This window comes from Photinus pyralis, unplaced genomic scaffold (assembly GCF_008802855.1).
Source record: "Photinus pyralis isolate 1611_PpyrPB1 unplaced genomic scaffold, Ppyr1.3 Ppyr1.4_LG10, whole genome shotgun sequence".
NCBI classification, from domain to species: Eukaryota; Metazoa; Arthropoda; class Insecta; order Coleoptera; family Lampyridae; genus Photinus; species Photinus pyralis.
Window position 1 is genome coordinate 5,776,304 of NW_022170250.1, and position 24,256 is coordinate 5,800,559.

Here is a 24,256-nt window from a genome sequence, read left to right on the forward strand (position 1 = left end):
TTGTTTGTACAGGTTTTTTGATGTGTTTTTGTACGAATTGATTTATCAGGTTTTCCACTGCATTTATGATGTCTTGAGTATTTGGTTTTATGAACTTGTTTAATTCCATTTGATTGGATTATCTTTTTTTTTTTATTTTTTATTTAAACTACCCATTGCAGGGTCTTTTAATATTATTACAATCTGATCAGTTGAGTTGAGTAGATCAATGAGTAATTTTATTCTAACCTACTTGACTACGTTTGGTGATTCTTAAATCTAAGGTCTTACTCACTAGTTTGCCTCGTGTTCTGATAACTTAACTACACTAAACTTAACATGTAGCTCAAATACCGCACAATACTCTGCTTTGCACTATCACTATTTCACTAGCTCAAAAGGCTTCGTCCTCTTGAGTCTTCTTAGCAGGTTTGTGTTGTCCAGGAGCTGGATAGCCTCGACGTTCACATGGTGGAGCAGCCTTTGTTCATGACTACTGGCAAATTTGGAGATAGTTTGACCAACAGTATCCATTTGTAGGTCCCGATGGATGTCTCCGTTTCGGCAGTACCAGGGTGCATCGACGATGTTCCTTAGTACCTTGTTCTGGAAACGCTGAATTACTTGGATGTTGCTCTTACTGGCACAACCCCAGAGTTGAATGCCATAGGCCCAGGCGGGTTTCAATATTTGCTTATATAAAAGCAGTTTGTTATCTGTGGACAATTTAGAGTTTCGTTCAAGTAGCCAATACATTTTTTTCAATTTAATACCAAGCCCTTCACGTTTCTTTCTGACATGTACTCTCCAGCGGAGTCTTGCGTCTAAAGTCATTCCCAGATATTTAGCTGAATTGGCATAGGGAATCTGGGTATTGTTGAGTCGGATAGGTAGATGTTGCTTCCGTTTGTTAGTAAAGTCCACATGTACGGACTTATTTTCGTTTAGCTTGATGCACCAAGTATTAGTCCATGTGTTAATTCTATTCATGGAAGTTTGAAGTTTTTCATTAGCCTCTTCATGATTTTCTCCAACGGCCATAATTGCCGCGGTATCATCAGCAAATGTTGCTATAGTTTCATATTCAAGACTTGGGATATCACTAGTATACAACAGATAGAGTACCGGACCCAGCACACTACCTTGTGGCACCCCTGCTCTGATTTCTTTTAGTTCAGAGTATGCACCGTTCTGTTTAATTCTAAAGTATCTCTCTGATAAATAAGATTGTAAGATTTGTGAGTATTGTTGTGGTAGAAAGGAGTTCAGTTTATGAAACAAACCTTCGTGCCAAACTTTATCGAAAGCCTGGGCAACATCGAGGAACACGGTGGCACAGACTTTTTTTCTTCTAAGGCTTTTTCAATGACGTTTGCGATTCTATGGACTTGATCGATGGTCGAGTGGCTTTCCCTGAACCCAAACTGGTGACACGGAATCAAATTCTTTTCCTCTATTATGGGTTTTAGTCTCTTAAGAAGCAATTTTTCATACAGTTTCGAAATAACTGGCAGCAACGATATAGGCCTATACGACGCTACATCATGAGGAGGTTTTCCTGTTTTAGGGATCATGATGACTTCTGCGACTTTCCACATCTTAGGAACATACTTCAACCGGAAGGATGCATTAATAAGGTTGGTAAGTTTCACTATGGCTTTTCTTGGGAGTTGTTTCAAAATTGCTCCAGTGATTAGATCAAAGCCAGGGGCTTTTTTCGGGTTGATGTTTGCTTTAATTTCTTGTGAGATTTCTCTTGGCGAAGTAGTTTTTATGACAATATCTTCCTGTTCTGGTTCAGTCCATTCTTGTGGATCTTCTCCCTCATTTGGCGTGAAAATACTCTCGAGATGCTCTGCGAACCTATATGCTTTTTGGATATTGTTTCGGGCCCAGCTTCCATCCGCATTTCTAATTGGAGGATTATGTAAAACCGGCCTTTTTAATCGTTTGGTAGCCTTCCAAAGTGAGTACTCTGTTTTACTATCGTTAGTTAGTTCTCTCAAGTAAGCTCCAATCGATTCATTTCAAATTCGCTGAATTTCGCGCTTTAATCGCTGTGTTGCGTTGTTCAAAGCTGTTTTATCAGTTGGTGATCTGGTCTGCTGCCATTTCCGTCTAAGTTTTCTCTTTTCTGAGATAAGGTTCCTTATCTCTTTTGGGTAGTTATTTCCTTTTGTTCTACGGTTATACCTACTCATCAGGAGTGCTATCCCACGCTGCTCATCTAGTTGCTGTTCTGTTCTTAGTGGAACCGAAAGCTCAATCATTTCTTCAAGTTTAATTTTGAAACTTTGCCAATCTGTCAGCTTGTTAGTTAAACTCGGTAGATCTTCTTTTTGGATTACACTATCACTCAGTGTCAGAAGTATAGGAGAGTGGTCTGAGTTCATATCCCACGCTTCTTCAATATGGATATAATTTGGTGAGATATTCCTGATTACAAAAAAGTCGATAAGGTCAGGAATTTTTTGCGGATCAGTAGGCCAATACGTCGGCTTACCACCTGATAATACTTCGCATTTTAACTGTTTAGAGGCTTCTAAAAGTTCCCTACCTTTAGTTGTAGTTAACCTAGATCCCCAGTGTGTGTTTTTTGCATTAAAGTCACCTCCAATGACGAATCTATTCCCTTGGCTATGGAAAAAATCCATATATTGCTCTTTCTTTATAATATGTCTCGGTGGGCAGTATAATGCTGTGATTATTACCTCATATGATTTTGTCTTAATGTTAACGGATGTAGCCTGTATTTCCACTGTTTGGTAGCCCATTTCTTGAGGGTATAAGATGGACTCGATCTTTTATGATAATTGCACTTCCTCCTTTTGCTATATTGTCCGGATGGATCGTATGATAGAGTTTAAATCCCTTAAATTTGATGCATGTCTCCTTCGTGAAATGGGTTTCAGCTATGAGGCATATATCAATTTTTTCTATGTCAAGGATTGCTTGCAACTCTTGCTGATGTTGCAGCAGTCCCATTGGAATTCCACTCTAGGATTTTTAACTGATTAGCCATTTTTGGCTTTAGGGATCGCTCCTTGCGCGCGATATTCTAGTTTGGAAATGCGTTCATCAATTTTATTTAACTTCTGTAATATTTGTTGAAGCATATTGTCAATGGATGAATTCATATGGTTAGTTTCTTTCTCATCATGTTTATTTGTTCTATCGGACACTGCTTGGCTGTAGGTCTTGCTCTTAGACCCGCTTCCTTGTTGTGTTAAAACTGTGTTTGTTTTAGGCGGAGCAGGTCTTTGAGGTTGTTTAGGCAGACTAGGTTTCTTGAGTTGCCTATTCTTGATTTCCTGCATTTCTTTTGCAACTAAACACCCACGGTAGCTGGCAGGATGCTGTTTTCCACAATGAACACATTTTGGGGTTGTCCCTTTTGGTTTTTCACAGTCCGCTGTGAAATGTTTCCCAGTGCATTTCACGCATCTGGGTTCTTTAGCGCAGTACTTCTGCGTATGTCCATAAGCTTGGCACCGCTTACACTGCGGTACTAAGGTGGATTTTCTTATTGCCTGAATTTGTACTCTTATGCCCATGATGTCGGTTATGCTGAAGATTTTGCTAATATCTTCATCATTTCTGAATGATAACATGAACATGTTCAGTGGCTGTTTTGTTTTATACTTCAACTTCCTAGTAGCTTCAAGAAGTTTGAATCCTCTTCTTCTCATGTCCTTCGTTATTTCATCAGGATCACAAGAATGATGAAGATTGATGACCATTACCTTGATTGGTCGCGTGTCTGCTTATTCTCATAGGAGTGCCATGGGTATTTTTTTTTCATTTAATATCTTCGTTAGAGCTTGGTATTGTTCCTCCTTCGCAACGTTGATTTTAACGCTTTTATTATTAATGATTTTAATTTGATGCCCCGTCATCATATTATAGTTATGAGGTCATGGAGTGCTTTAAAATTGCTTAGCAGTGCTTTTTTTGTATTGGCCTGTTGGTTTTCTTTTTCTGGGACTTTTCGACTGTGTTGTGGAGGGGTAAGTGATGTATCCATTTTTCTTTTTTTGCTGTGTTTTACCCTTATTCATTCGGTCTCCTTGGCTAATTCTTCCTCATCAGTGAAGTATTCAACCGGTTGTTCTTTTTCGTTTTGGGTTGATGAACTTTGCTCCAGACTTTTTTCTAGCCCCTTGTATTTGGTTTCTAGTTTTGCATGCATTTTGTGGATATTTTCGAGTTGCTGCTGTATTGCATTAAATTTACTAACTATGCAATTTCGTTCATACTCAGAATTCTTCCAGGCGTTATAAAGCGCCTGTTCATTCTGTGATCTCGCGCTATTTTCCTGGAATATCGCATTGTTTTGTTGAATTAATATTGCCTCATTAGGCGTAGATTGTGTTGGTGTTCCCTGAAACATTATTACGCGATAGCTTACGGCCGTGAACTTGACCGCCGGGTATCACTCGCGCACAATGATAACCGCGTATCACTCGTTTGCACGTTGTGAAAGCTCTATTACACACGTCTTTATCGTATGAAATTCAAACGAATACTGATTGGATTATCTGATTTTTATTATACAATTTGAGATGTTTTATTTATGTGTATTTTCTCTTGCATTTTATTGCTCTAGATGATTTCTTTCATGTATTTGTGTGGCCTATACCGGGGTTTTTGTCCCGTAGAAGGTTTCCCTGGTATGGTCTTGTTGTGTGTGTAATATATTTATTTGTTCTTGTCATTTCTTACACACAAAAGTTCTGTCTTTTATTTAATTCCCTTCCCGATTACGTCTCACGTCCCAACACATACAAAGAACCGATTACATAACGTAGGAGTTCATTCGTGCCACCCATATCGAGACGACTGCCATCCATATTTAACAGTGTCACGAAACGTCTATCGTTTCGACTTGAAAGGTAAGTGGCTCTGCTTGTAGTTTTTTTTCCTAGAGTTGTCAACGGCGGTAAGTATATAGGGTAAGTCAACATTTTCAGTGTTAGCTGGATAGACCCGCCTAGGACCATTACAAGTTACAACATTAACAGTGAGAACTCTGGTGGCAGCACATTGTAATTACTATTTTGTTTATTTACAATGTCTAAAGGTGGGTTCATAACTCTCCGTTCATACGTTTCCGTTTGTCCGTTAGCCACTCAGAACGCAGTAAATTTTTAAACCGTACGTCGCCCATTTTCAACGGAAAAGTTGGTTGAACATTTACTTTTCCGTTGGTCCGTTTTTTAAAAAGAGTAGGGTTATGTTTGTTATATTGCTGACGCTTAAGAGCAAATTTAACAGTGTTCGCCTATTAAGTTCTTCGCGGTGATAATCTGATAGTAGTTTCTACGTACTGAAGATCACAGTGGGTATAGTACAAAATCAAATTTAGGTTATGGTTATACCTTGTAAACGTCCGATATGGACGGATTGCTATGAACCTTAACAAATTGCACTATCCATTTGACGGATCAACGCAACCGATGAACGGAGAACTATGAACCCACCTTTAACCTACTCAGTAGTGTTTACGGCTGTAAAAGTACCTATTGTACATACAACGTAATTGCATCTCAAAGACCAAGTGTAGTTTGAAACGTTACAGTTTACAAGTGATCCTTGGATTTCGGTGTTATTCCCTTCAATGTAAAGCTTTATGCCTATTTTGATTTGTTGAAGATTGGCCAGTTATTAATTTTCATTTGATTGTTTTAACTCATTTGGATTGTTTAGCGACTTCATTTCTTTGTGTATGAATCTGCCTTTTTGGGTGTAATTGAACTTTTCGCCCTTGCAAAGGTGATAAAGATACTTAACGGCATTTATCTCGAACTACAACTTTAGTCCAAGGTTACCGTATCCAGAACCTACAGATACACTACGGATTGGAGGAAGTCCACCTAATTAACAATTCAAATTGAATGGTCACTTACTCAGATTACTAGCCTTTTTTGTGATTTGTCCGATGAGTTCTAGAGGAACATGGCACTTTTCACAAAAAAACTCATCTAAATACAATTTGATGACGACACGTAATTGTAATGATTTGAGAATTCCTTTACACAGAATATGAAAAAGGGCCATTGATACTATTCGTGCATAAAAGCTTTTAATTCATTACCACCTGAAATAAGGTCTATTGTGCCTGAAACTCAATTTAAACAAGCTGTCAAACGATACTTGATCTCTATGTCATTGTATAAATTAGTTGACTACTATAATTAGTTAATGTTTCTGTTTTATGTATTGACAATGCCGATGTTCATTATTTTTTCTATGAATTGTGATGGCAATAAATTATTATTATTTTTGGCTTTAATTGTAGTCTGTCGAAATTTTTAGGAACCCTTTCGGCCTTTTGATTCATTTTAGACTTATGACCAATTATTCAGTAAACCATATCGAAAGCAAGTTCATGAATTTTATAAGAAATCCAGGAATTCCAAGGAGTTTGAGACGTTCCACCCTGTTACGACGATAAATACATTTTTGAGAGTTGGCAACCATGCAATTTTTAGGTGGAAAAATCTGCCTGCGCCATCTAAAAAGCACGGACGGGGGTTGCGTTGGGCATCTTGTCTTGAATGGCGGTCGTGAACGCGTCGCTCCATAAAGGTTTGTTGTTATATTGTGTGTTTTTAATGCAGGTAGTAATTTTTGTATTTCTTTATATCGTATTTGTGTTTTGTATGCCGCATTTCATATTTTTTGTGTGTTTGAATCTTTGTTTTTGAAATTTATTTGCTTCAACCGCAATGCAAAATCACTTGTTTAATACCGTTACCCTTTTGTTTGTAATTGTTTAAGTTTTTGGTGTAATGCTTTAGTGTAATGCTTGCTTAATTTATGTTTATTGATGTTGATTACTTGGTCTTGTCCCTGAAGTAACATTCATATAAGTTTTCATTTTATTTTAGTATGTGGTTCGTTGGATGTGTGTACTGACTTGTTGTTTGTAACTAACATTATCTCCGTGAATGAAGCAGTCACATGGGTGGTAGTCAAAATTGAGCTACGACACCTAATTCCGTGATTGTCTTCGACATTCAACTGTAGGCTCGAAACCCCGAAACTAGGGGCGGGTTACGCATCTTGCCGGAGCGGTATTACGCTAATCAAAGCTCTTCAGTTTAGAATCTATGTGCGATAAATAAGCGGCGATTCAATAATTTCCACATATCTTGTTTTTAATTAAATTTGCCTACAATGCCATGTAATTTTCAATCTTGCTTTTAACAAAAGGACTTTATTGCACCACAGATGAGTCACATCTTGTGTATTTCACCCTTTCTTAGAATCTTGGTACCTGCGCTTACCTGACCCATAATTCCCGAAACTAGTTTTTAACCTATATGTTACCTCTTGAAGTTTACCTGCTACTTTTTGTGATGTTATAATTTTATGTTACGCATTCACATCATTACAAACAATGAATTTTATAACACAATTTGATATTAATTTGACGGCTGGTTTTTTTATTGGTAAGTTCTTTTTTTCCTAGCCTATTTCTATTTTTATTCGGTGAACTACCATTTTCAAAGTTTATTTTTGCAATGAAATTTATTTCGACTTAAATTATATTATATATTATATATATTATAGCTTTCACAATCTTAATAATTGCGATCATTATTAAACAGACTTTTCACAATTTGAGTGTCTTATTTTCATAGGCATTCGGGTGGCCATATTGTTACCTGGTGCCGGGTTGACGTTATTTCCGTGTTCTTGTAGTGTTAAGTTAGCGTAGAACCTGGGAATTAAGTGCACTACAAGTTGCTCACCAGAAATCCACAGTGGTTTGCCCATTGGATTGCGATTCTGCTCCAAATATCTCGAAACAATAATTGCTAATATAACAGTGTGATCTTCCATCGTATGGACGTAAACTGGGGTAAAATACAAAACGCTGCCGCGAGTTTTGCCAAAGAATTAACAACACCGCGTCCGTAGCCCGAAACATACGAGAGTAATGTCTATGGTCGATGCATATGGCATTATGGCTCAATGGTAGAGCGTTGAGTTATAAATCCGGAGGTTGGGTATTCGAACCTGGGTTGAGGTGAATTTTTGATCTGTGGCGGAGATGGAAATTACCTTAGACCAGTTTCGAGCATTCTGCCGGCTACCCGAATTAGGTTTTCCTGCAGTTTTCCTAATTCGTAAGGTAAATACTGGAGTAGTATAGAACAACTTATAAGACCTTCTGCAGAGGCACCTCTAAAAAGCATTATGCGGGTCACTCTGTAATTGGGCGCAAGCCTGTTGAGGGCCTAGAACAAAAGAGGGATAATAATAATAAATAAATAAATATTGCCACAAATAGTAAAAAAAAAATTAAATCATCACTATTGTTTAATTTGTGGTTAATGTAATTGTCCCACGAATAGTAAGGCTGTTTTAAAGCATTATCGAGGTGAGGGAATGTCGGCGAGTAAAGTTGTACAAGTGCGCTAGAAATTGAATAATAAATTGTTGGAATAGTAGTAAGGGGTGTCAAAACCGGCGAGAATAATTCAGTGTTTACAGACCGCTCCATTTGTAAATTACACCAGCGCCTCTAGTGTTAGTCTCAAACGTCAATAGCATTTGTTTCGCAAATACAGTGCTTTTCGTGATTTCTTTGTAACTTGGCAACAATGTCATGTATGACTAACCTAACCTTATTTCTTACACAGTAGATATCATACCATAATAAAACAATCGAAATGTTTGAAGACCTTGATCTTGATAATGTGAGCATCTGATATCTTTTATCTTCGGATTTCAAAGAATTTTTTTAGGACGTTTTTAAAGTGCCATGGGAAAACCCGTGTCCTCCAGAGCCACCCACTAAAAAACTTCCCTCGCCCGGCACCAAACGTCAACCGGTTAAGAGAAGATTTCCAGGACCGGCCGGAATAATTTCGAACGGGCCGCAATCTCAACCTGCTCTTAATGTACGTCGTTTGATTAAGTGCGTGTTTACAATATTGGATGTTTTTTAGGAAGTCCCGTGCTCTCAGTCGTCCACGCAGATATTTCAAGGGCCGTGGGAACAGATGTCGAATGATTTTCGATTGCTGAAGGATCGCGGCGTATATCTTCCCGACAAGTTCAATATAGCGTGGATTAAGGCGCAAGTGAAAAACGATCTGCTGATAAACGGAAAGGCGCCTTTCTTGGCGGGGATTATACACAAAATGAACGGGGAGGCCTCCGTTAATAGCGTTGTACTTAAGGATCCTACAGGTAAATCGAGTGTTAACGAGGTGTAGATCCAGTTTAACATTATAGGGCGAATACACGCAACCATAGCGAGTAATCTGATTAAGGATTATCCAAAGGATTTGAAAATTGGAAGTGTTATAACGCTACGGCAGGTGGGGGTGCTGACGCGTACATCGAATTGTTACTTAACGATAACCTCAAATAATTTAGTTTCGATTTATACTGGACACGGCGTGATCAAGCTCCAGAAATTTACGGATGAAGACTTTTGCAACGTTGAGAGGATTAAGACTAATCAGTTAAGCCCGAAACTGGCAGCTCCAGTCTCAAATTGGTCACCGGTCCACAATGCATCGCTAACTGTAGAAGATAAGGAAGTGCTAAGTGATGTGTTCCAAGGACTTGATGCCGATACATTTTTTGATGATTTTTAGTTTGACGGAATACAATTTTGAATGCTTCTTCTTAATTTATTATTGATGGGAGGGCTGATGTAGCCCATGGTCACCTAATCCCCTCAGGAATACTCCTCACGTTTTCAGAGTGCAGAGTTCATGGCATAAACCCAGCATTGAAAGATACTCCTGTATGACTTTCCGCAGGCGGGTTTGATTTTTACCGGTTTTTTTCATGTATGTTCTTCTACCTCTACATTCTCTCAATATTTTCCTCCCTCTCCACATCAATGAATAAAGAATACAAGGAGAATATCAACAATATACGTGCGACCGCGATGGCTTTTGCAAATGGCGGACAGTAGTTTCCTGTTCCAGTGGCGTACCTACCTATGTAATTCCCAAACTTTTATTTTTTCCGTTTTGGAGCAACCACAAGCACAACTAACCATTATTAAATGTCACTGCAAAAACCACAACAAAAATGAGTCATAAGTGGCTTTTGCAAATGGCCGACTTCCGTCCCACTCTCTTGTATACAACCCATATATATACTTCTCTTATATATATGATACAACCTGAGTTGCTCCTTCCTATTCTTTATTCATTGGAGTAAATAAATTAAATTTGCTGTCAAAAACAAAATGCCGATTGCGGCGGTGGCTACTGTTCCTGGACCTTCGACCACTTGACTGTTCCATTTGACGATTGAATATCCTGGGTAGCTAAAAGTGCATCTGGATATTATTCACGCTATACGAATATCTTTCGCATTAATACTTCACGCCTAACCGATTTGTAAGAAAAAGAAAAAACCCATCACAACTAACCACTAGTAAAGTAGTTGAACGCGCCCATTTCTTGACGTTTCGATTAGACCACGGAAGTAGATATGACTATCCAATTATTGTTTATGTCTCTTTCTGGCCCGTGGAAAACATCATTTGACAAGCAATATGGTTGTCGTCTCTCAGTCCACACAAGACAATTAATAAATTTCTTGCAGTAGTTGAGTATCGCCTATATTCCAAATACAGAGCGACCTTTGTTGTTTGAAAAAAAAACTGTGATGTCGGCAATCGTAAAAGTTGAAATAAAACAAGAGGAGGAATTAAATGAATGTATTGAGGAGAAGGTTTTCCTTAACAATGAGGTCTCTGAAACAATAAAACTGGAACTTGAGGGGGCGCATTCTTCTAATGCGACACGTAATTGGAAAGAAGAAGGTAAAGTGCTGCAAGAAAATGAATTTGTCGGTGATATGTACAAATGTTCAACAGGTGATTCCACAACTAATAACAAACTCTGCTTTAAAAGACGTCTAATACCGAAAACGAACAAGGATTTAAAATGTGCTCAGTGTGATTACGTAACCCATAGTAAATCCCACTTGACAGATCATCTCCTGACACACAAGATTCTCAAGGATTTAAAATGCCATCAGTGTGACTACGCAACCAATAATAAATACTACTTAAAGAGGCATTTGTTAACTCATAAGGCTGCCAAGGATTTAAAATGTGATCAGTGCGATTACGCGACCAATAATAAGTCCCACTTTAGACAGCATCTCGTGACCCACAAAATTTTCAAAGATTTAAACTGTGCAGAGTGTGATTACGCAACCAACAATAAATCCCACCTTAGGGATCATCTCCAGACACATAAGGCTTTCAAGGATTTAAAATGTACACAGTGTGATTATACAACCAACGGTAAACGCAATTTGAGAACTCATCTGTTAACGCACGAGTTTTCTAACCAATTGAAATGTGTCCAGTGCGATTTTACATCCACGTACAAATGCAGTTTGAAAAAACATCTGTTGTCACACAATCCTACAAAGTTTTTCAGATGTGTACAATGTGATTTTGCAACAAACTCTAGATCTACCTTTAACAAACATCAGTTAACACACAGCACTGTGAAGGATTTAAAATGCAATAATTGCGATTACGTAACTAATAATAAATACTACTTGAGAAGGCATTTGGTAACACATACGGCAGCTAAAGATTTAAAATGTGCTGAGTGTGATTACGCAACGAATAACAAAGCCCACTTTAAAGATCATCTCCTGACACATAAGATGTTCAAAGATTTAAAATGCAATGAGTGTGATTACGCAACCAATAATAAATACTACTTAAGAAGTCATTTGTTAACGCATAAGGCTGCTAAGGAATTAAAATGTGCTCAGTGTGATTACGCCACTAATAATAAATCCCACTTTAGACAGCATCTCCTGACACATAAGATTTACAAGGAATTAAAGTGTGCCCATTGTGACTACGCAACCAATTATAAACCCCACTTTAGATATCATCTGCAGACACACAAGATTTTCAAGGACTTGAAATGCGCCCAGTGTGATTACGCAACGAATAATAAATCCCACTTTAGAGATCATCTCGTGACCCACAAGATTTTCAAGGATTTTAAATGTGCCCACTGTGATTACGCAACCAACCGTAAGAGCACTTTGAAAACCCATCTGTTAAAACACGAGTCTTCCAACCAGTTTAAGTGCGTCCAGTGTGATTTTGCCTCCACTTATAAATCCAGTTTGAAAAATCATCTCTTTTCGCATATTCCTGTAAAGTATTTAAAATGTGCACAATGCGATTACGCCACTAATTCTAGGCCCATCTTTAAAAAACATCTGTTAACACACAGCGCTGTGAAGAATCTAAAATGCTATCATTGCGATTACTTAACTAATAATAAGTACTACTTAAGAAGACATTTGTTAACACATAAGGTTGCCAAGGATTTAAAATGTGCTCAGTGTGATTACGCTACGAATAATAAATCTCACTTTAGAGATCATCTACTAACACACAAGAGTTTCAAGGATCTAAAGTGTACACAGTGTGATTATGCAACCAACTATAAACGCAACTTGAGAACTCATCTTTTAAAACACGAGTCTTCCAAGAATTTTAAATGTGTCCAGTGCGATTTTGCATCCACTTATAAATCCAGCTTGAAACGACATCTGAAAATGTGTCCAGTGTAATTACAAAACAAATAATTTTTTTGTAGATGTGTTAACATTTCATTTGACATATTATTTTTTTCTAGTATAGACAGACGTTATTGAATTAAAAAAAAAACCTTTCTTCCCGGCACACTAATATATTTATAAAAGGTGGACAAGAATGAAGTAAACATACAATTCCTGGTATACTTGTAAACTATAATTATATAAATATATATATATATATATATAACTATATATATATATATATAACTGACAGACATTAATACATATATATAAAATGTATATACACAGAAAAGAAATACCTACATGTTTATTATACATTCGTATATACAGATACAGATAAATAGAAATGCATAATATATGTACTCATAACTATTTACATAGAGCAGTTTACATGTAATTCACACATTCTTTATTTTAATTTATTTAAATTTTCTCGCAATTTATTATAATTCTAACAACGTATTGGATAATTCCTATACATACTATACATAAATGTGTTGCTACTTAAGGCGTTTCGTTTCAAACCGGTCTCAGTTATTAATCACAAAGGTCACATTTAAAATTCGAGATCCATTGTGTGTTATTAACAAATGTCAAATCGAAAAACTGTGTGTGTTAGAATACAGTTTGTGAAACACCAAATATTTATCCAAAGCCTCATTTAAAATTTTTGGATCTATTGTGTGTTTTGAGATGTCGTTTCAAATGGTACCTAGTATTTGTTGCATAATCACAAAGACCACAATCGAAATCTTTATATGATTTGTGTGATAAGAGATGTCGTGTCAAAGTGCGTTTAATGTTTGTAACATAATCACAAACGTGACATATGAAAATTTCTGAAACATTGTGTTTGACGACATGATTCCTCAAGTTACTCTTAGTATTTGTTGCATAATCACAATTATTACATTTAAAATCTTTCGAATCGTTGTGTGTTAAGAGATGTGAATTAAAACGGCTTTTAATATAAGTGGCGTAATCACAAACGGCACATTTAAAAACTTGAGAAGCATTGTGTTTTAAAAGATGATGCCTCAAGGTCTGCTTAGTGTTTGTCGCATAATTACAAATATCACATTTAAAATCTTTCGAATCAATGTGCGTTAAGAGATGTGATTTAAATGAAGTTTTAATACTTGTGACATAATCACAAACGCCACATTTAAACACTTCTGAAAGATTGTGTTTTAGGAGATGTTGCCTCAAACTTTGCTTAGTATTTGTTGCATAAGAACAAAAATTGCATTTAAAATCTTTTGAGTCATTATGTGTTAAGAGATGTGACTTAAAAGAGCCCTTAATATTTGATGCATAATTACAAACGTTACATTTAAACACTTTTAAGGGATTGTGTTTTAAGAGATGTTGCTTCAAATTGTTCTTAGTGTTTGTTGCATAATCACAAACATCACATTTAAGATCTTTTGCACTATTGTGTATTAGGGAATGTTGTTTCAAATTGGACTTCGCATTTGTTGCAAAATCACAAACATCACATTTAAAATCCTTTGAATCATTGTGTATCAAGAGGTGTTGCTTCAAATAGTAGCTTTTATTTGTTGCATAATCACAAATATCACATTTAAAATTTTTCGAACTATTGTGTGTTAAGAAATGTGACTTAAAACGGCTTTTAATATTTGTTCCATAATTGCAAATGCTACATTTAAAATCTTTCGCCTCATTGTGTATTAAGACATGTTTCTTCAAATAGTATTTCATATTAGTTGCATAATCACAAATATCACATTTAAAATCTTTCGAATCATTGTGTATTGAGAGATGTTGCTTCAAATTGTACTTGGTGTATGTTGCATAATTACAAATGCCACATTTAAAATCTTTTGAATCATTGTGTATTAAGATATGTTGCCTCAAATTGGGCTTTGTATTTGTTACATAATCACAAATATCGCATTTAAAATCTTTTGAAACATTGTGCGTTAAAAGATGCGAGTTAAGGCGGCTCTTAATACTCGTGTCATAATCACAAATTTCGCATTTAAAATCTTTTGAGTCACTGTGTATCAAGATATGTCTTTTCAAATAGCTCTTCGTATTTGTTGCATAATCACAAATATCACATTTAAAATCTTTCGAATCATTGTGTGTTAAGAGATGCAACTTAAACCGCTTTTCAATACTTGTGGCATAATCACAAAAATTACATTTAAAATCTTTGGAATTATTGTGTGTCAAGAGATGCGACTTTAACAGCCTTTTACTACCTGTGGCATAATTACAAATATCACATTTAAAAACTTTCGAATCACTGTGTGTTAAAAAATGCGACTTCAAACGGCATTTAATACTTGTGGCGTAATCACAAGTATCACATTTAAAAAATTTGGAATCATTGTGTATTAGGCGATGTTTCTTTAAATAGTGCTTTGTATTTGTTGCGTAATCACAAATATCACATTTATAGTCTTTCGACTCTTTGTGTGTTAAAAGATGTAATTTAAAATGGCGTTTAATATTTGTGGCATAATCGCAAATGTTACATTTAAAATCTTTTGAAACGTTGTGTTTTAGCAAATGATTCTTCAAATACCTCTTAGTATTTGTTGCATAATCACAAACATCACATTTAAAATCTTTTGAATCGTTATGTTTTAGTAAATGTTGCTTTAAATTGAACTTCTTATTTGTGGCATAATAACAAACGTCACATTTAAACACTTTTGAAACAATGTGTTTTATGACATGGTGCCTCAAATTCTTCTTCACATTTGATACATAGTCACAGTGTGCACATTTAAAATCTTTAGTATTCGTATGCGTTAAAAGGTGTACTTTAAAAAGTGATTCGTTGTCTGTTGTGTAGTCACAAACCGTACATGTAAAAGTTGCAGTTTCGGATTTAACACTTGAACAATTATCTTCTCCGCGACCACAATATTCTGTCCTCGTCGTCGTGTTCTCATTATATTCTTCTTTTATAGTACCCAAGAAATCATTGCTTACAAAAATGTTTCTTTCAATGGACAAATTTATTTCATCTTCTTGTTTTGGTTCAACTTTAACAAATGTAATTTTGTCATCCATAGCTATCTACGAGATTATTTTTAATTCTTATGACCACAAAAATACAACTTACCTAAGCTTAGAAAGAGAATAAACCACAAATTTTTTGGTGTAGGTTATAGCCTCGATTCGAAATATTTGTTGGTGCTTGAAGGGGTGCTTGTTACCAACACAGTGCACCATACATACATTTTTTTTCTATAACTGTACAGCATAAGACTGGTCACCTTTAAATAAAAAAGGAAAACTTGAATCAAAATGGCGACCTGATATCCACAGAGTGAAGATATCGTGTCAATCATAGGCGTCCATAATAATTTTGGGAAAGGGTTTTTTAAAATGTAGTTTTTGGCGAATTCCTCGTCTAAGTCAACCAACGAAAAGATATCCTACGAGTTCAAAGATCGGTGCTGTTGAATATGACCCGTGACTTAACAAGCTATGACATTTGATCATTGTCATGGGTAACTAGATCGAAAAGCAAATAATTGACGGTATTTGACGTATTTGGGCTATAGTGCATTAAAATCTTTGGAGGGAATTTATAAGCTGTCATATGATGTAATAATATACAGGGTGTTCCACATAATAAAGTTGTCTTATTTTTTAAATTTCAAATTTAGATTCAGTAGGAAAAAATATATACTCTGTATATACGCTGTTTATGAATGCGTTTCTGATAAAGAATAATTTAAATCTGACGTTACTACAAAATTCGATATGCTAAAGAATGGATCTCAAGTAGATTTAAAAGCACTTCCAATCATTTCCGATTTGTGAAGAATAACATTCCGAAGTCTCTTACAGGATTAAATATCATTGTTAATTAGCCGGACCTCCTCCAGTGCAGAAGGTATCTGAAGGTCCTGGACTAAAGTTGTATTTCGACATGAATGCCGCTAAGTGTCTTTACACTTCGGCATCTATCTCTGCACAAGCGAAAATTCACTCAAAAAGAGCAGATTCGTATACAAAAAATTGAAGCCGCTAATCAATCTAAATAAAAAAATGTAACGTCTAAAATGACGTTACACAACCAGATCGGGACGCGCGGTAAGAGCACCGAGGTCTCGTTGGGCGTGCGCAAACCTTGCTTGAAGTTACAGTGCCATAAAATCTTGGTTATAAGGACAAGCCTAGTATGAAGTCCTAAATCCGTAGTGCGAGACCAACGTGTCTAATAAACAATTCTAAAGACTTTCACTTATAAGACTATAAGGTAAACGTGACTCCGTCGCACGGCTCTCGAATTCTGAAAGCCGAACCACACACACGAGGACGGCAAATGAAAATTCACCTATAAAGCTAGTTTTACATCAGCAATAAATTGATCAAGTCGCTTTGGCAAGAAAGCTTTACGGGTGTAAACACAAAATTTGATGCAAAAACTTGATCAATTTCTTGTCGGATTAGTTCTATTTTTCTGGCAATTTTTACGTCAATTCAGTAGTACCAACTACCAGCAACCAACATAAATAATAAAATCAAGATGTTTTGATGATTTTTATGAGCTATAATATCGCGCTCTTTCTTTTTCTATTCCGAATCTTCCATTCAAGACAGAGGGAAACATTTTTACCCTTTTCACTTTTATTTTTACACAATTAAATAAATGACTACCTAACCTTAAAAAAATTAAAGGTTGGTAAAATTGTACAATGTCTTGAAAACCAACAAGAAATTGATCAAGTTGGCAGCAGTGTAAAACCAAGGAACTTAAGCAATAAATTGACAAATAACTTCATGATTTAATTGACGAAGAAATTGTTGATGTAAAACTAGCTTAATATAACACACTCACAGCTTCAAGCCGTTACTATAGTCACAAATGAATTTCAAGCCGACTCGCGTTATAGCGTTTTCGATTGGCAAAACTCGTACTGCACGAGTGTTGCACGAGAAACTGAAGAAATCCATGTGAAAATTGCTCTCAATGAAACATAAATATTCGTAAATATTTGCTGTCATTTGTCCATAACCTCATTTTAGATTTGTATTTATACAATGATTTAGGTAATCGACAAATCTGTATTCTAAAAAATGACTGAAACGATTTCACTATTAGGTATTTATGATAAACAATGAGGAATATAAATTTGAAATTCCTGTAAAGAACCAATCTTTGGCGTTCAATTTAAAGAGTTGTAAAGTAGAAGTTATATGGCTAGTTCCATCATCTTCGCTATCGCTAGATGACAACAAAAAACTCTCCAACGCAAGAAACAAATTCAAATTGGCGCACTTTTATTTTGAAAATTTGCTCCACGAGCTCTCCGACCTCGTGCGTCAAAATTTGCATTTAGTGCGTAATTGTTGCATCACATTTGCCAATGGAACACAGAAAATTGCCCTAAAATTACCAATAGAACGTAAAAATTGCACTCGTGCAGCACGAGTTTTGCCAATCGAAAACGTTATTAGTATAGCCACTAATGTACGTGCATCACGTAACAACACCACACGAGAAGTATGATTTTAAAGCCGGATTTATAGTTCCGTAGCCGTAAGAACGTAAGAACGGAACCGCAAAGTCTTACGTTAACGAAAATTATACGATTTATAGTTACCGTAGTGGTAAGAGATGAGCTTGCGCATTATTGCGAAACGAATTCTGCCATTGCATGTCATCTGTCAGTAAAAGCCGCTTTACATTAGGCAATTTTAGTGCAATGCAAGGCTTGTGCTATGCAATCTAAAATTGCCTTGCATTGCTTATTACGGTTTTACATTAAAGCCGCTTTACATTAGGCAATTTTCGTGCAATGCAAGAGCAATGCAAGTTAGAGATACGTTACTGCGCATGTTCATACGCAATTCAGGTGCAAGAAAATAAATAGAGAAAGTTCTATTTCACTTGCAAGTTTGGCGCAAGTTCTAGTAACTTTTCTAGTAATTTTGTCAATACCACAATTTATTTGGTTTCGCGTGTGTTATTTTTTTAATAGCAAGCGCCACCATATAACAAGCTGTAGCCAGTTTAATTTCCTTTTGTTTGCTCATACCTAATGGTCAATTTTATTAAGTTTCAAGAATAACCTTCTGTGTAAACAAACTGAAAAGTTTCAATTTTTGCAAAATATGTTGTCAGTACTGCAACACTTTTCTGAACTTGCACAAAAGTTGCAACACAATTGCATAAATGTAAAACCGTAATAAGCAATGCAAGGCAATTTTAGATTGCATAGCACAAGCCTTGCATTGCACTAAAATTGCCTAAAGGCCGCTTGACATGGAGCAATACTACGCGCAAGAACTTGCAGAAAAAAATTGCAAGGTCAAATCCTTGCATGCAATAAGCATTGCATGGTATTTGACATGGTGCAATTCTATTTCAATTGCCACATGTCTGCCAACAGAAGAAACATATGGATTTGTCAACAAAAGTTGTTAACCTCAAATGAAAATTAAATTTTGATTGCTTGAAGAAACATGAAAATTACAAGAATAAATAAGATTAGTAAAAACAAGTAATGAGTGCGTCTCTCAGCATCACAGTTGCCGCCGCTGTATTTTACTAGGTTGGTGCCACAAAAACAACTAGATTTATCCCTAGAATTGCACGAATCATGCAAGAAAAATAGCACCGGTCCTATAAAAATTGCATGCAAGTCTCTTGCAGCAATTGATCAGCTGGCTTTGAACTGCGCATGCCTTTCGCAATTTTTCTTGCAACTTGCATGCAATTGCAATTTTTATTGCTCCATGTCAAGCGGGCTTAATGTAAAGCGGCTTGCAATTGTGTTGCAACTTTTGTGCAAGTTCAGAAAAGTGTTGCAGTACTGACAACATATTTTTCAAAAATTGAAACTTTTCAGTTTGTTTACACAGAAGACAAGCGCGTTAGCACGATTTACCATACGAAATAAAGATTTGTGCATTTCCTACGTACCGTAACCGTTCTAACGCAACGTTAACGCGAATTATAAATGTTCACGTGCAACAAGTAGGGATTATTTCCAAACGTTACGGTACGGCGTTGCGGGTACGGAACTATAAATTCAGCTTAATTGAAAACGTTACGGTACGGTATTGCGGATATGGAACTATAAATTCAGCTTTTAAATCCAAACAAGAAGTACCGTTGGCGTATATCGAGACACCGTTTAAACGACAAGTACCGTTGGCGTATATTGAGACACCGCAACAGCAATTCAACAAATTTATTCATTTCAAGGTCAGCAATTCAAATTTTATTCAAGTGGTAAAATGAAAACATAACATGTTAAGTTAATTACGCCAAATTTATGGTGTCAATTATTATCAACTGTTAACTTCCACCAGAAGTCACCATTCACAGTTGTGTCGGCTGAACGTATACCCAATAGGCGAGTAGCGAATATTAGCGAATATTGCACTCCAGCGTCTCCACACAACGACTCTGACATTTCGTGAGGTGAAACAAATCTTTGATCGCATTGTTTACCATGCATGTTAAATAAAAATTCGGCCTTAATGAGTGGTTTGTAGCAATCCGTACGGTTTAAGAGATTAGAGTATAGTTTTTCACGTTTGATTTGTATCTGATTTACTCGTAGAAATTAAGGTTGGGCCAGTTGCGTGTTACATTACAGTGTAGTTACAGCCAGCTGTCTTGCACGAATTTTAAAAATTCAGGCTTCTTTTCTTGTTGCATTATTGTTTAATTGTATTAAATTTCGTTCCTAAATAGAGACGTACGTAAATATTATATGAAACAGTAAAAATAATCAAACGTGCAAATTAGTTCGTAAACACGATTTCTGACAAGAATTGTCTCCAGAAACACCATTTTTAATATATTCTTTGGCGGGTGAAAAGTGGAAAATATCAGGAAACCATCTACACAACAAGAAGGGAGCAAGGGGCCGTTTTACAAGTCATTTAACGCGGGGATCCCTTTTAATAGCTTGATCATAACCTCAAATTGGATTATTGCACAAAAGAAAAATTACAAAAAAACGGCCGTTCTGGAGACGAAACTATGTAAAATAATAGCAAAACAGAGGTGTACTTACACTCTTCTCACTTTCTTTATCCAATTTTCTCTTCTTTGTAACTCATATGGCCTGTTGGGAAAGCTGTAGAATTTTACAGAAGAATCCATATTTATGTACGAATTACCTACTGCATCCAACAACACAACAAGAAACTCTGGACGAACGAAAAGTGTTTTTCGAAGTCATAATTGTTGTTTGATTTGGAGTAAGCTTGTAAATATTAATACAGTAATAAACGGTCGATGAACTTGTTTCACCACATCTTATGTTAAATTCGCCACCAGACGGCGCCATATCGGAATATGCTACTCGCCTATAAATGTTCAAAACAAAATTGCGTTAGCATATCCACCAAGGTACATGTGTCACGTGACTCGTCGTAACAACACCACACCCCCTGTCGTTGTGACAAGTGTTGAGTTGCTTCATCCCTTAATTAATGGGGTAAGGTAAAATTTTCTGTGTAGTTCATTCCTTGATACTCATTCATTCCTTGATACTCATTCATTCCTTACTATTTGTAGTTTATTGTAAGTTCTGCCCATCAAGGTAGTAATAATAATAGGTGGATGATAACAAACCCATCCATTTGGAGCCCTAAGCCCATATCTCTTAAGCTTTATCGTAAAGCTAGTTTGATCACAAAAACGCCTTCGTAGGTAGCCCTCAAAATCATTGTAGTCGCCATGTCCATCGAGGAAGCATTTGTTAAAATCGAACCGAAGCAAGAAGAGGTAAATTCGAGCTTTGAAAAATGTGCGGAACTGACTTCGGTCGCGATAAAAGAAGAATCTAACGAAGTTCCTTTGATCGATGAATTTTACAAGTTAGAGTATGCGGAACAACAAGACGATTGCGGTTTGAAAATTAAATCCCCAAGTGTAAAGGGTGACATTGAATCTGCAGATTTAAAATGTGACAATTGTGATTTTGCGACAACCACAAAAACGTATCTAAAACAACATGCAGTAAAACACAAACTTTCGAAAGACTTGAAGTGTGACCGGTGTGATTATGCTACTAATGTGAAATGCAACCTTGTGCGACACCTCAGAACTCATACGCATCAAGCCATTCATCGCGTAAGATACAAAGTTTCTAAAGGCTTTAGCTGTGACAAGTGCGATTATGAAACGAAGTGGAAGTGTAACCTTATTAGACACGTCAAAACACACGAACCTGTTAAAGATTTCAAATGTGATATTTGTGGTTATGTAACGGCTTTTAAGTACAAACTTAAGCGACACCGCGTAATACATAACTCCAAAGATTTTAAATGTGACCATTGTCGCTATGCTACCAATAGTGAATATAATCTTAAAAACCACGCTCTTTCGCATACAATATCTAAAGATCTTATATGTGATCATTGCGGTTACGCTACGAATAGTAAAACGGTTTTTAAACGTCACATCCAAACACACGACGTTTCCGAAGATTTTAAATGTAACAATTGCGATTTCGTCACAAAGCAGAAAAGTTATTTGAAAAAGCATCTCATGGTACACAAGGCTTCGAAGGATTTCAAATGTGTTAGTTGTGGTTATGAAACGCCGTTTAAGTACCTACTTATGAGACACCTCGTAATTCATAACTCCAACGATTTTAAATGTGACAATTGTCCCTATGCGACTAATAGTGAATCTAAGCTTAAATACCACGCCCTATCGCATAAAGTGTCCAAAGATTTTGTATGTGAGCATTGCGGTTACGCTACAAATGGTAAGACACTTTTTAGACGTCACCTCCAAACACACGATCTTTCTGAAGATTTTAAATGCCCTTATTGCAATTTCACTACGAAGCAGAAAAGCTACCTGAAAAGGCATCTCACTGTACACAAAGCGAAATCGAAAGATTTCAAATGTGATAGTTGTGCCTATGTAACACATTTAAGGTACAAACTTAAACGACACCGTTTAATACACAACTCCAATGATTTTAAATGTGACAGTTGTCCGTACGCAACCAATAGCGAATCTAAGATGAAATACCACGCCCTCCTATCGCATAAGGTCTCCAAAGATTTTGTATGCGAGCATTGCGGTTACGCTACAAATGGCAAAACGCTTTTTACGCGTCACCTCCAAACACACAATGTTTCTAAAAATCTCAAATGCTCCAAATGCGATTTCACTACAAATCTGAAAAGCTATCTGAAGAGGCATCTCGTAGTACACAAAGCTTCTAAAGATTTCAAATGTGACAAGTGCGATTTTGCGACGAACGTTAAGTACGATCTCGCCCAACACCTTTTAATGCACGACATTCCGAAGAATTTTAAATGTGATAGCTGCGATTATGCAACGACATCTAAATCACTTGCGATGAAACATCTCTTAACGCACAAAGCTTCTAAAGATTTTAAATGTGATAGCTGCGAATATGCAACGAATATTAAATACCGTTTCATACAGCATATGTTGTCTCATGTGATAAAACGTGAGGATTGTGAAACAAGTCTCAAGTCTGACTGTAAACAGGAGTTCGCTAGCAACGCGGCCATAGTGTTTAAATGTGACATTTGCGACTACACAACACATTTGAAACGATATTTGGCACAGCATCGTTTAATACACAAAAATTCTGTCGACTTCAAATGTGACCTGTGTGATTACGCGACGAATGCCAAACACAAGCTTAGGAAACATGCAAAAGTACACAATGATTGTAAAGAATTTAAATGTGAGAATTGTGATTATGTAACAAACTATAAGACGTGCCTTAAACAACACATGGGAAGTCATCACACCGATACTGCAAACTCTTAAGAAACCGGTTCGGGCAAATATAAAATTTGTATAGATAATTAGGTAAACTGAGAAAAAAATTGCCTTTTTTTAGCTATAGATAAGATTAATTTTTATGCAAATTGGTAAGTAGCAACTTTGAAAAGATTAGTTGTTACGAAAGTGTTGCTTGTAATTTAAATGAGTGATTTGTAAGCTCTTATTCAGCATCTTCAATAGGCAACTACTTAACGTTTGTCAAGTTTTTGTTTAACTTCGTATGGATACAATTGTTTTTGTTATTTACTAGAATGCATTTTGTCTTGTTAATTAAGTAATTTCATCTGTATATTGTAAGAAATAAATAATATGCTTGATGTGTCTATATCCCTTTAAATACCCTGTATATTTCAACGTCGGATGCAACCGGTCAAGTAGTTGGAGCTACGAGTAAAAATAAGAGGAGGGAATATAACGGTGGTGGGAAATAGCATAACGCGCGACGGAAGTCGTCAAAATATCACTTCCTTTGCGCTGGTCAGTTATGTCGACTTGACTTATGATAAAACAGAACAGACGATGTCACACAACACTTCCAATAATGACGCGTTTCTCCCCACTCTTCTCGCAATTTTATCACTTCCTTTTTGTCATTTCCCCTTTTAATGCAAGGTTCTCTCCTTTTATTTTTTACTCGTAGAGTTGGAGATTCTAGGGACATGAGCCACCGCCATCACCACCTGTCGATATTTTTTTTGCATTGAGTAAGGGTGGGTTCATAGCTCTCCGTTCATACGTTGCGTTGATCCGTCAAACGGATAGTACATTTTGTTAAGGTTCATAGCAATCCGTCTACATTGTACGTTTGCAAGTATAACCATAACCTAAACTTTATTTTGTACTGTACCCTCCGTGATTTTCAGTATGTGAAAATGGTACGAAAGTAAGAAAACATTG

General features: G+C 36.3%; 4 protein-coding genes across 7 annotated transcripts; 3 read left to right on the top strand and 1 right to left on the bottom strand.

The window, feature by feature from the left end:
- The first annotated feature begins 8,562 nt into the window (after window positions 1–8,562).
- On the top strand, window positions 8,563–9,623 carry LOC116161723 (uncharacterized protein C17orf53-like). The gene is made up of 4 exons (XM_031475178.1): window positions 8,563–8,687; window positions 8,736–8,891; window positions 8,940–9,183; window positions 9,229–9,623. The coding sequence occupies exons 1-4, from the start codon at window positions 8,661–8,663 to the stop codon at window positions 9,594–9,596; spliced, it is 795 nt and encodes a 264-aa protein (XP_031331038.1). The 5' UTR covers window positions 8,563–8,660; the 3' UTR covers window positions 9,597–9,623.
- An 813-nt stretch (window positions 9,624–10,436) lies between these two features.
- On the top strand, window positions 10,437–12,730 carry LOC116161921 (zinc finger protein 99-like). 2 transcript variants are annotated; one of them, XM_031475419.1, is made up of 2 exons: window positions 10,437–10,516; window positions 10,564–12,730. In XM_031475419.1, the coding sequence occupies exon 2, from the start codon at window positions 10,627–10,629 to the stop codon at window positions 12,574–12,576; it is 1,950 nt and encodes a 649-aa protein (XP_031331279.1). In that variant the 5' UTR covers window positions 10,437–10,516; window positions 10,564–10,626; the 3' UTR covers window positions 12,577–12,730. The 2 variants fall into 2 exon arrangements, with proteins under 2 accessions (XP_031331279.1, XP_031331281.1); XM_031475421.1 differs by having other exon boundaries at window positions 10,498–10,783; window positions 10,838–12,730.
- Window positions 12,731–12,854: 124 nt separating this feature from the next.
- LOC116161920 (zinc finger protein 91-like) lies at window positions 12,855–20,617 on the bottom strand. 3 transcript variants are annotated; one of them, XM_031475417.1, is made up of 3 exons: window positions 20,589–20,617; window positions 15,668–15,821; window positions 12,855–15,621 (listed from the first exon to the last, which is right to left on the bottom strand). In XM_031475417.1, the coding sequence occupies exon 3, from the start codon at window positions 15,613–15,615 to the stop codon at window positions 13,222–13,224; it is 2,394 nt and encodes a 797-aa protein (XP_031331277.1). In that variant the 5' UTR covers window positions 15,616–15,621; window positions 15,668–15,821; window positions 20,589–20,617; the 3' UTR covers window positions 12,855–13,221. The 3 variants fall into 3 exon arrangements, with proteins under 3 accessions (XP_031331277.1, XP_031331278.1, XP_031331276.1); XM_031475418.1 differs by lacking the exon at window positions 20,589–20,617 and having other exon boundaries at window positions 12,855–15,617; window positions 15,668–15,960; XM_031475416.1 differs by lacking the exon at window positions 20,589–20,617 and having other exon boundaries at window positions 15,668–15,959.
- Window positions 20,618–20,924: 307 nt separating this feature from the next.
- Window positions 20,925–23,616, top strand: LOC116162224 (zinc finger protein 708-like). Its single transcript, XM_031475776.1, has 2 exons — window positions 20,925–21,014; window positions 21,230–23,616. The coding sequence occupies exons 1-2, from the start codon at window positions 20,931–20,933 to the stop codon at window positions 23,339–23,341; spliced, it is 2,196 nt and encodes a 731-aa protein (XP_031331636.1). The 5' UTR covers window positions 20,925–20,930; the 3' UTR covers window positions 23,342–23,616.
- The last annotated feature ends 640 nt before the right edge of the window (window positions 23,617–24,256 follow it).

Excerpts from the sequence above, each read along its gene's own strand:
- LOC116161723 (XM_031475178.1), top strand. The coding sequence starts at position 8,661 with ATGTTTGAAGACCTTGATCTTGATAAT. Across the intron at positions 8,688-8,735 it reads AAGACCTTGATCTTGATAAT|GACGTTTTTAAAGTGCCATG; the intron begins GTGAGCATCTGA and ends GAATTTTTTTAG. Across the intron at positions 8,892-8,939 it reads AATCTCAACCTGCTCTTAAT|GAAGTCCCGTGCTCTCAGTC; the intron begins GTACGTCGTTTG and ends GATGTTTTTTAG.
- LOC116161920 (XM_031475417.1), bottom strand. The coding sequence starts at position 15,615 with ATGGATGACAAAATTACATTTGTTAAAGTTGAACCAAAACAAGAAGAT.
- LOC116161921 (XM_031475419.1), top strand. The coding sequence starts at position 10,627 with ATGTCGGCAATCGTAAAAGTTGAAATAAAACAAGAGGAGGAATTAAAT.
- LOC116162224 (XM_031475776.1), top strand. The coding sequence starts at position 20,931 with ATGTGTCACGTGACTCGTCGTAACAACACCACACCCCCTGTCGTTGTG. Across the intron at positions 21,015-21,229 it reads TTCATCCCTTAATTAATGGG|GTAGCCCTCAAAATCATTGT; the intron begins GTAAGGTAAAAT and ends ACGCCTTCGTAG.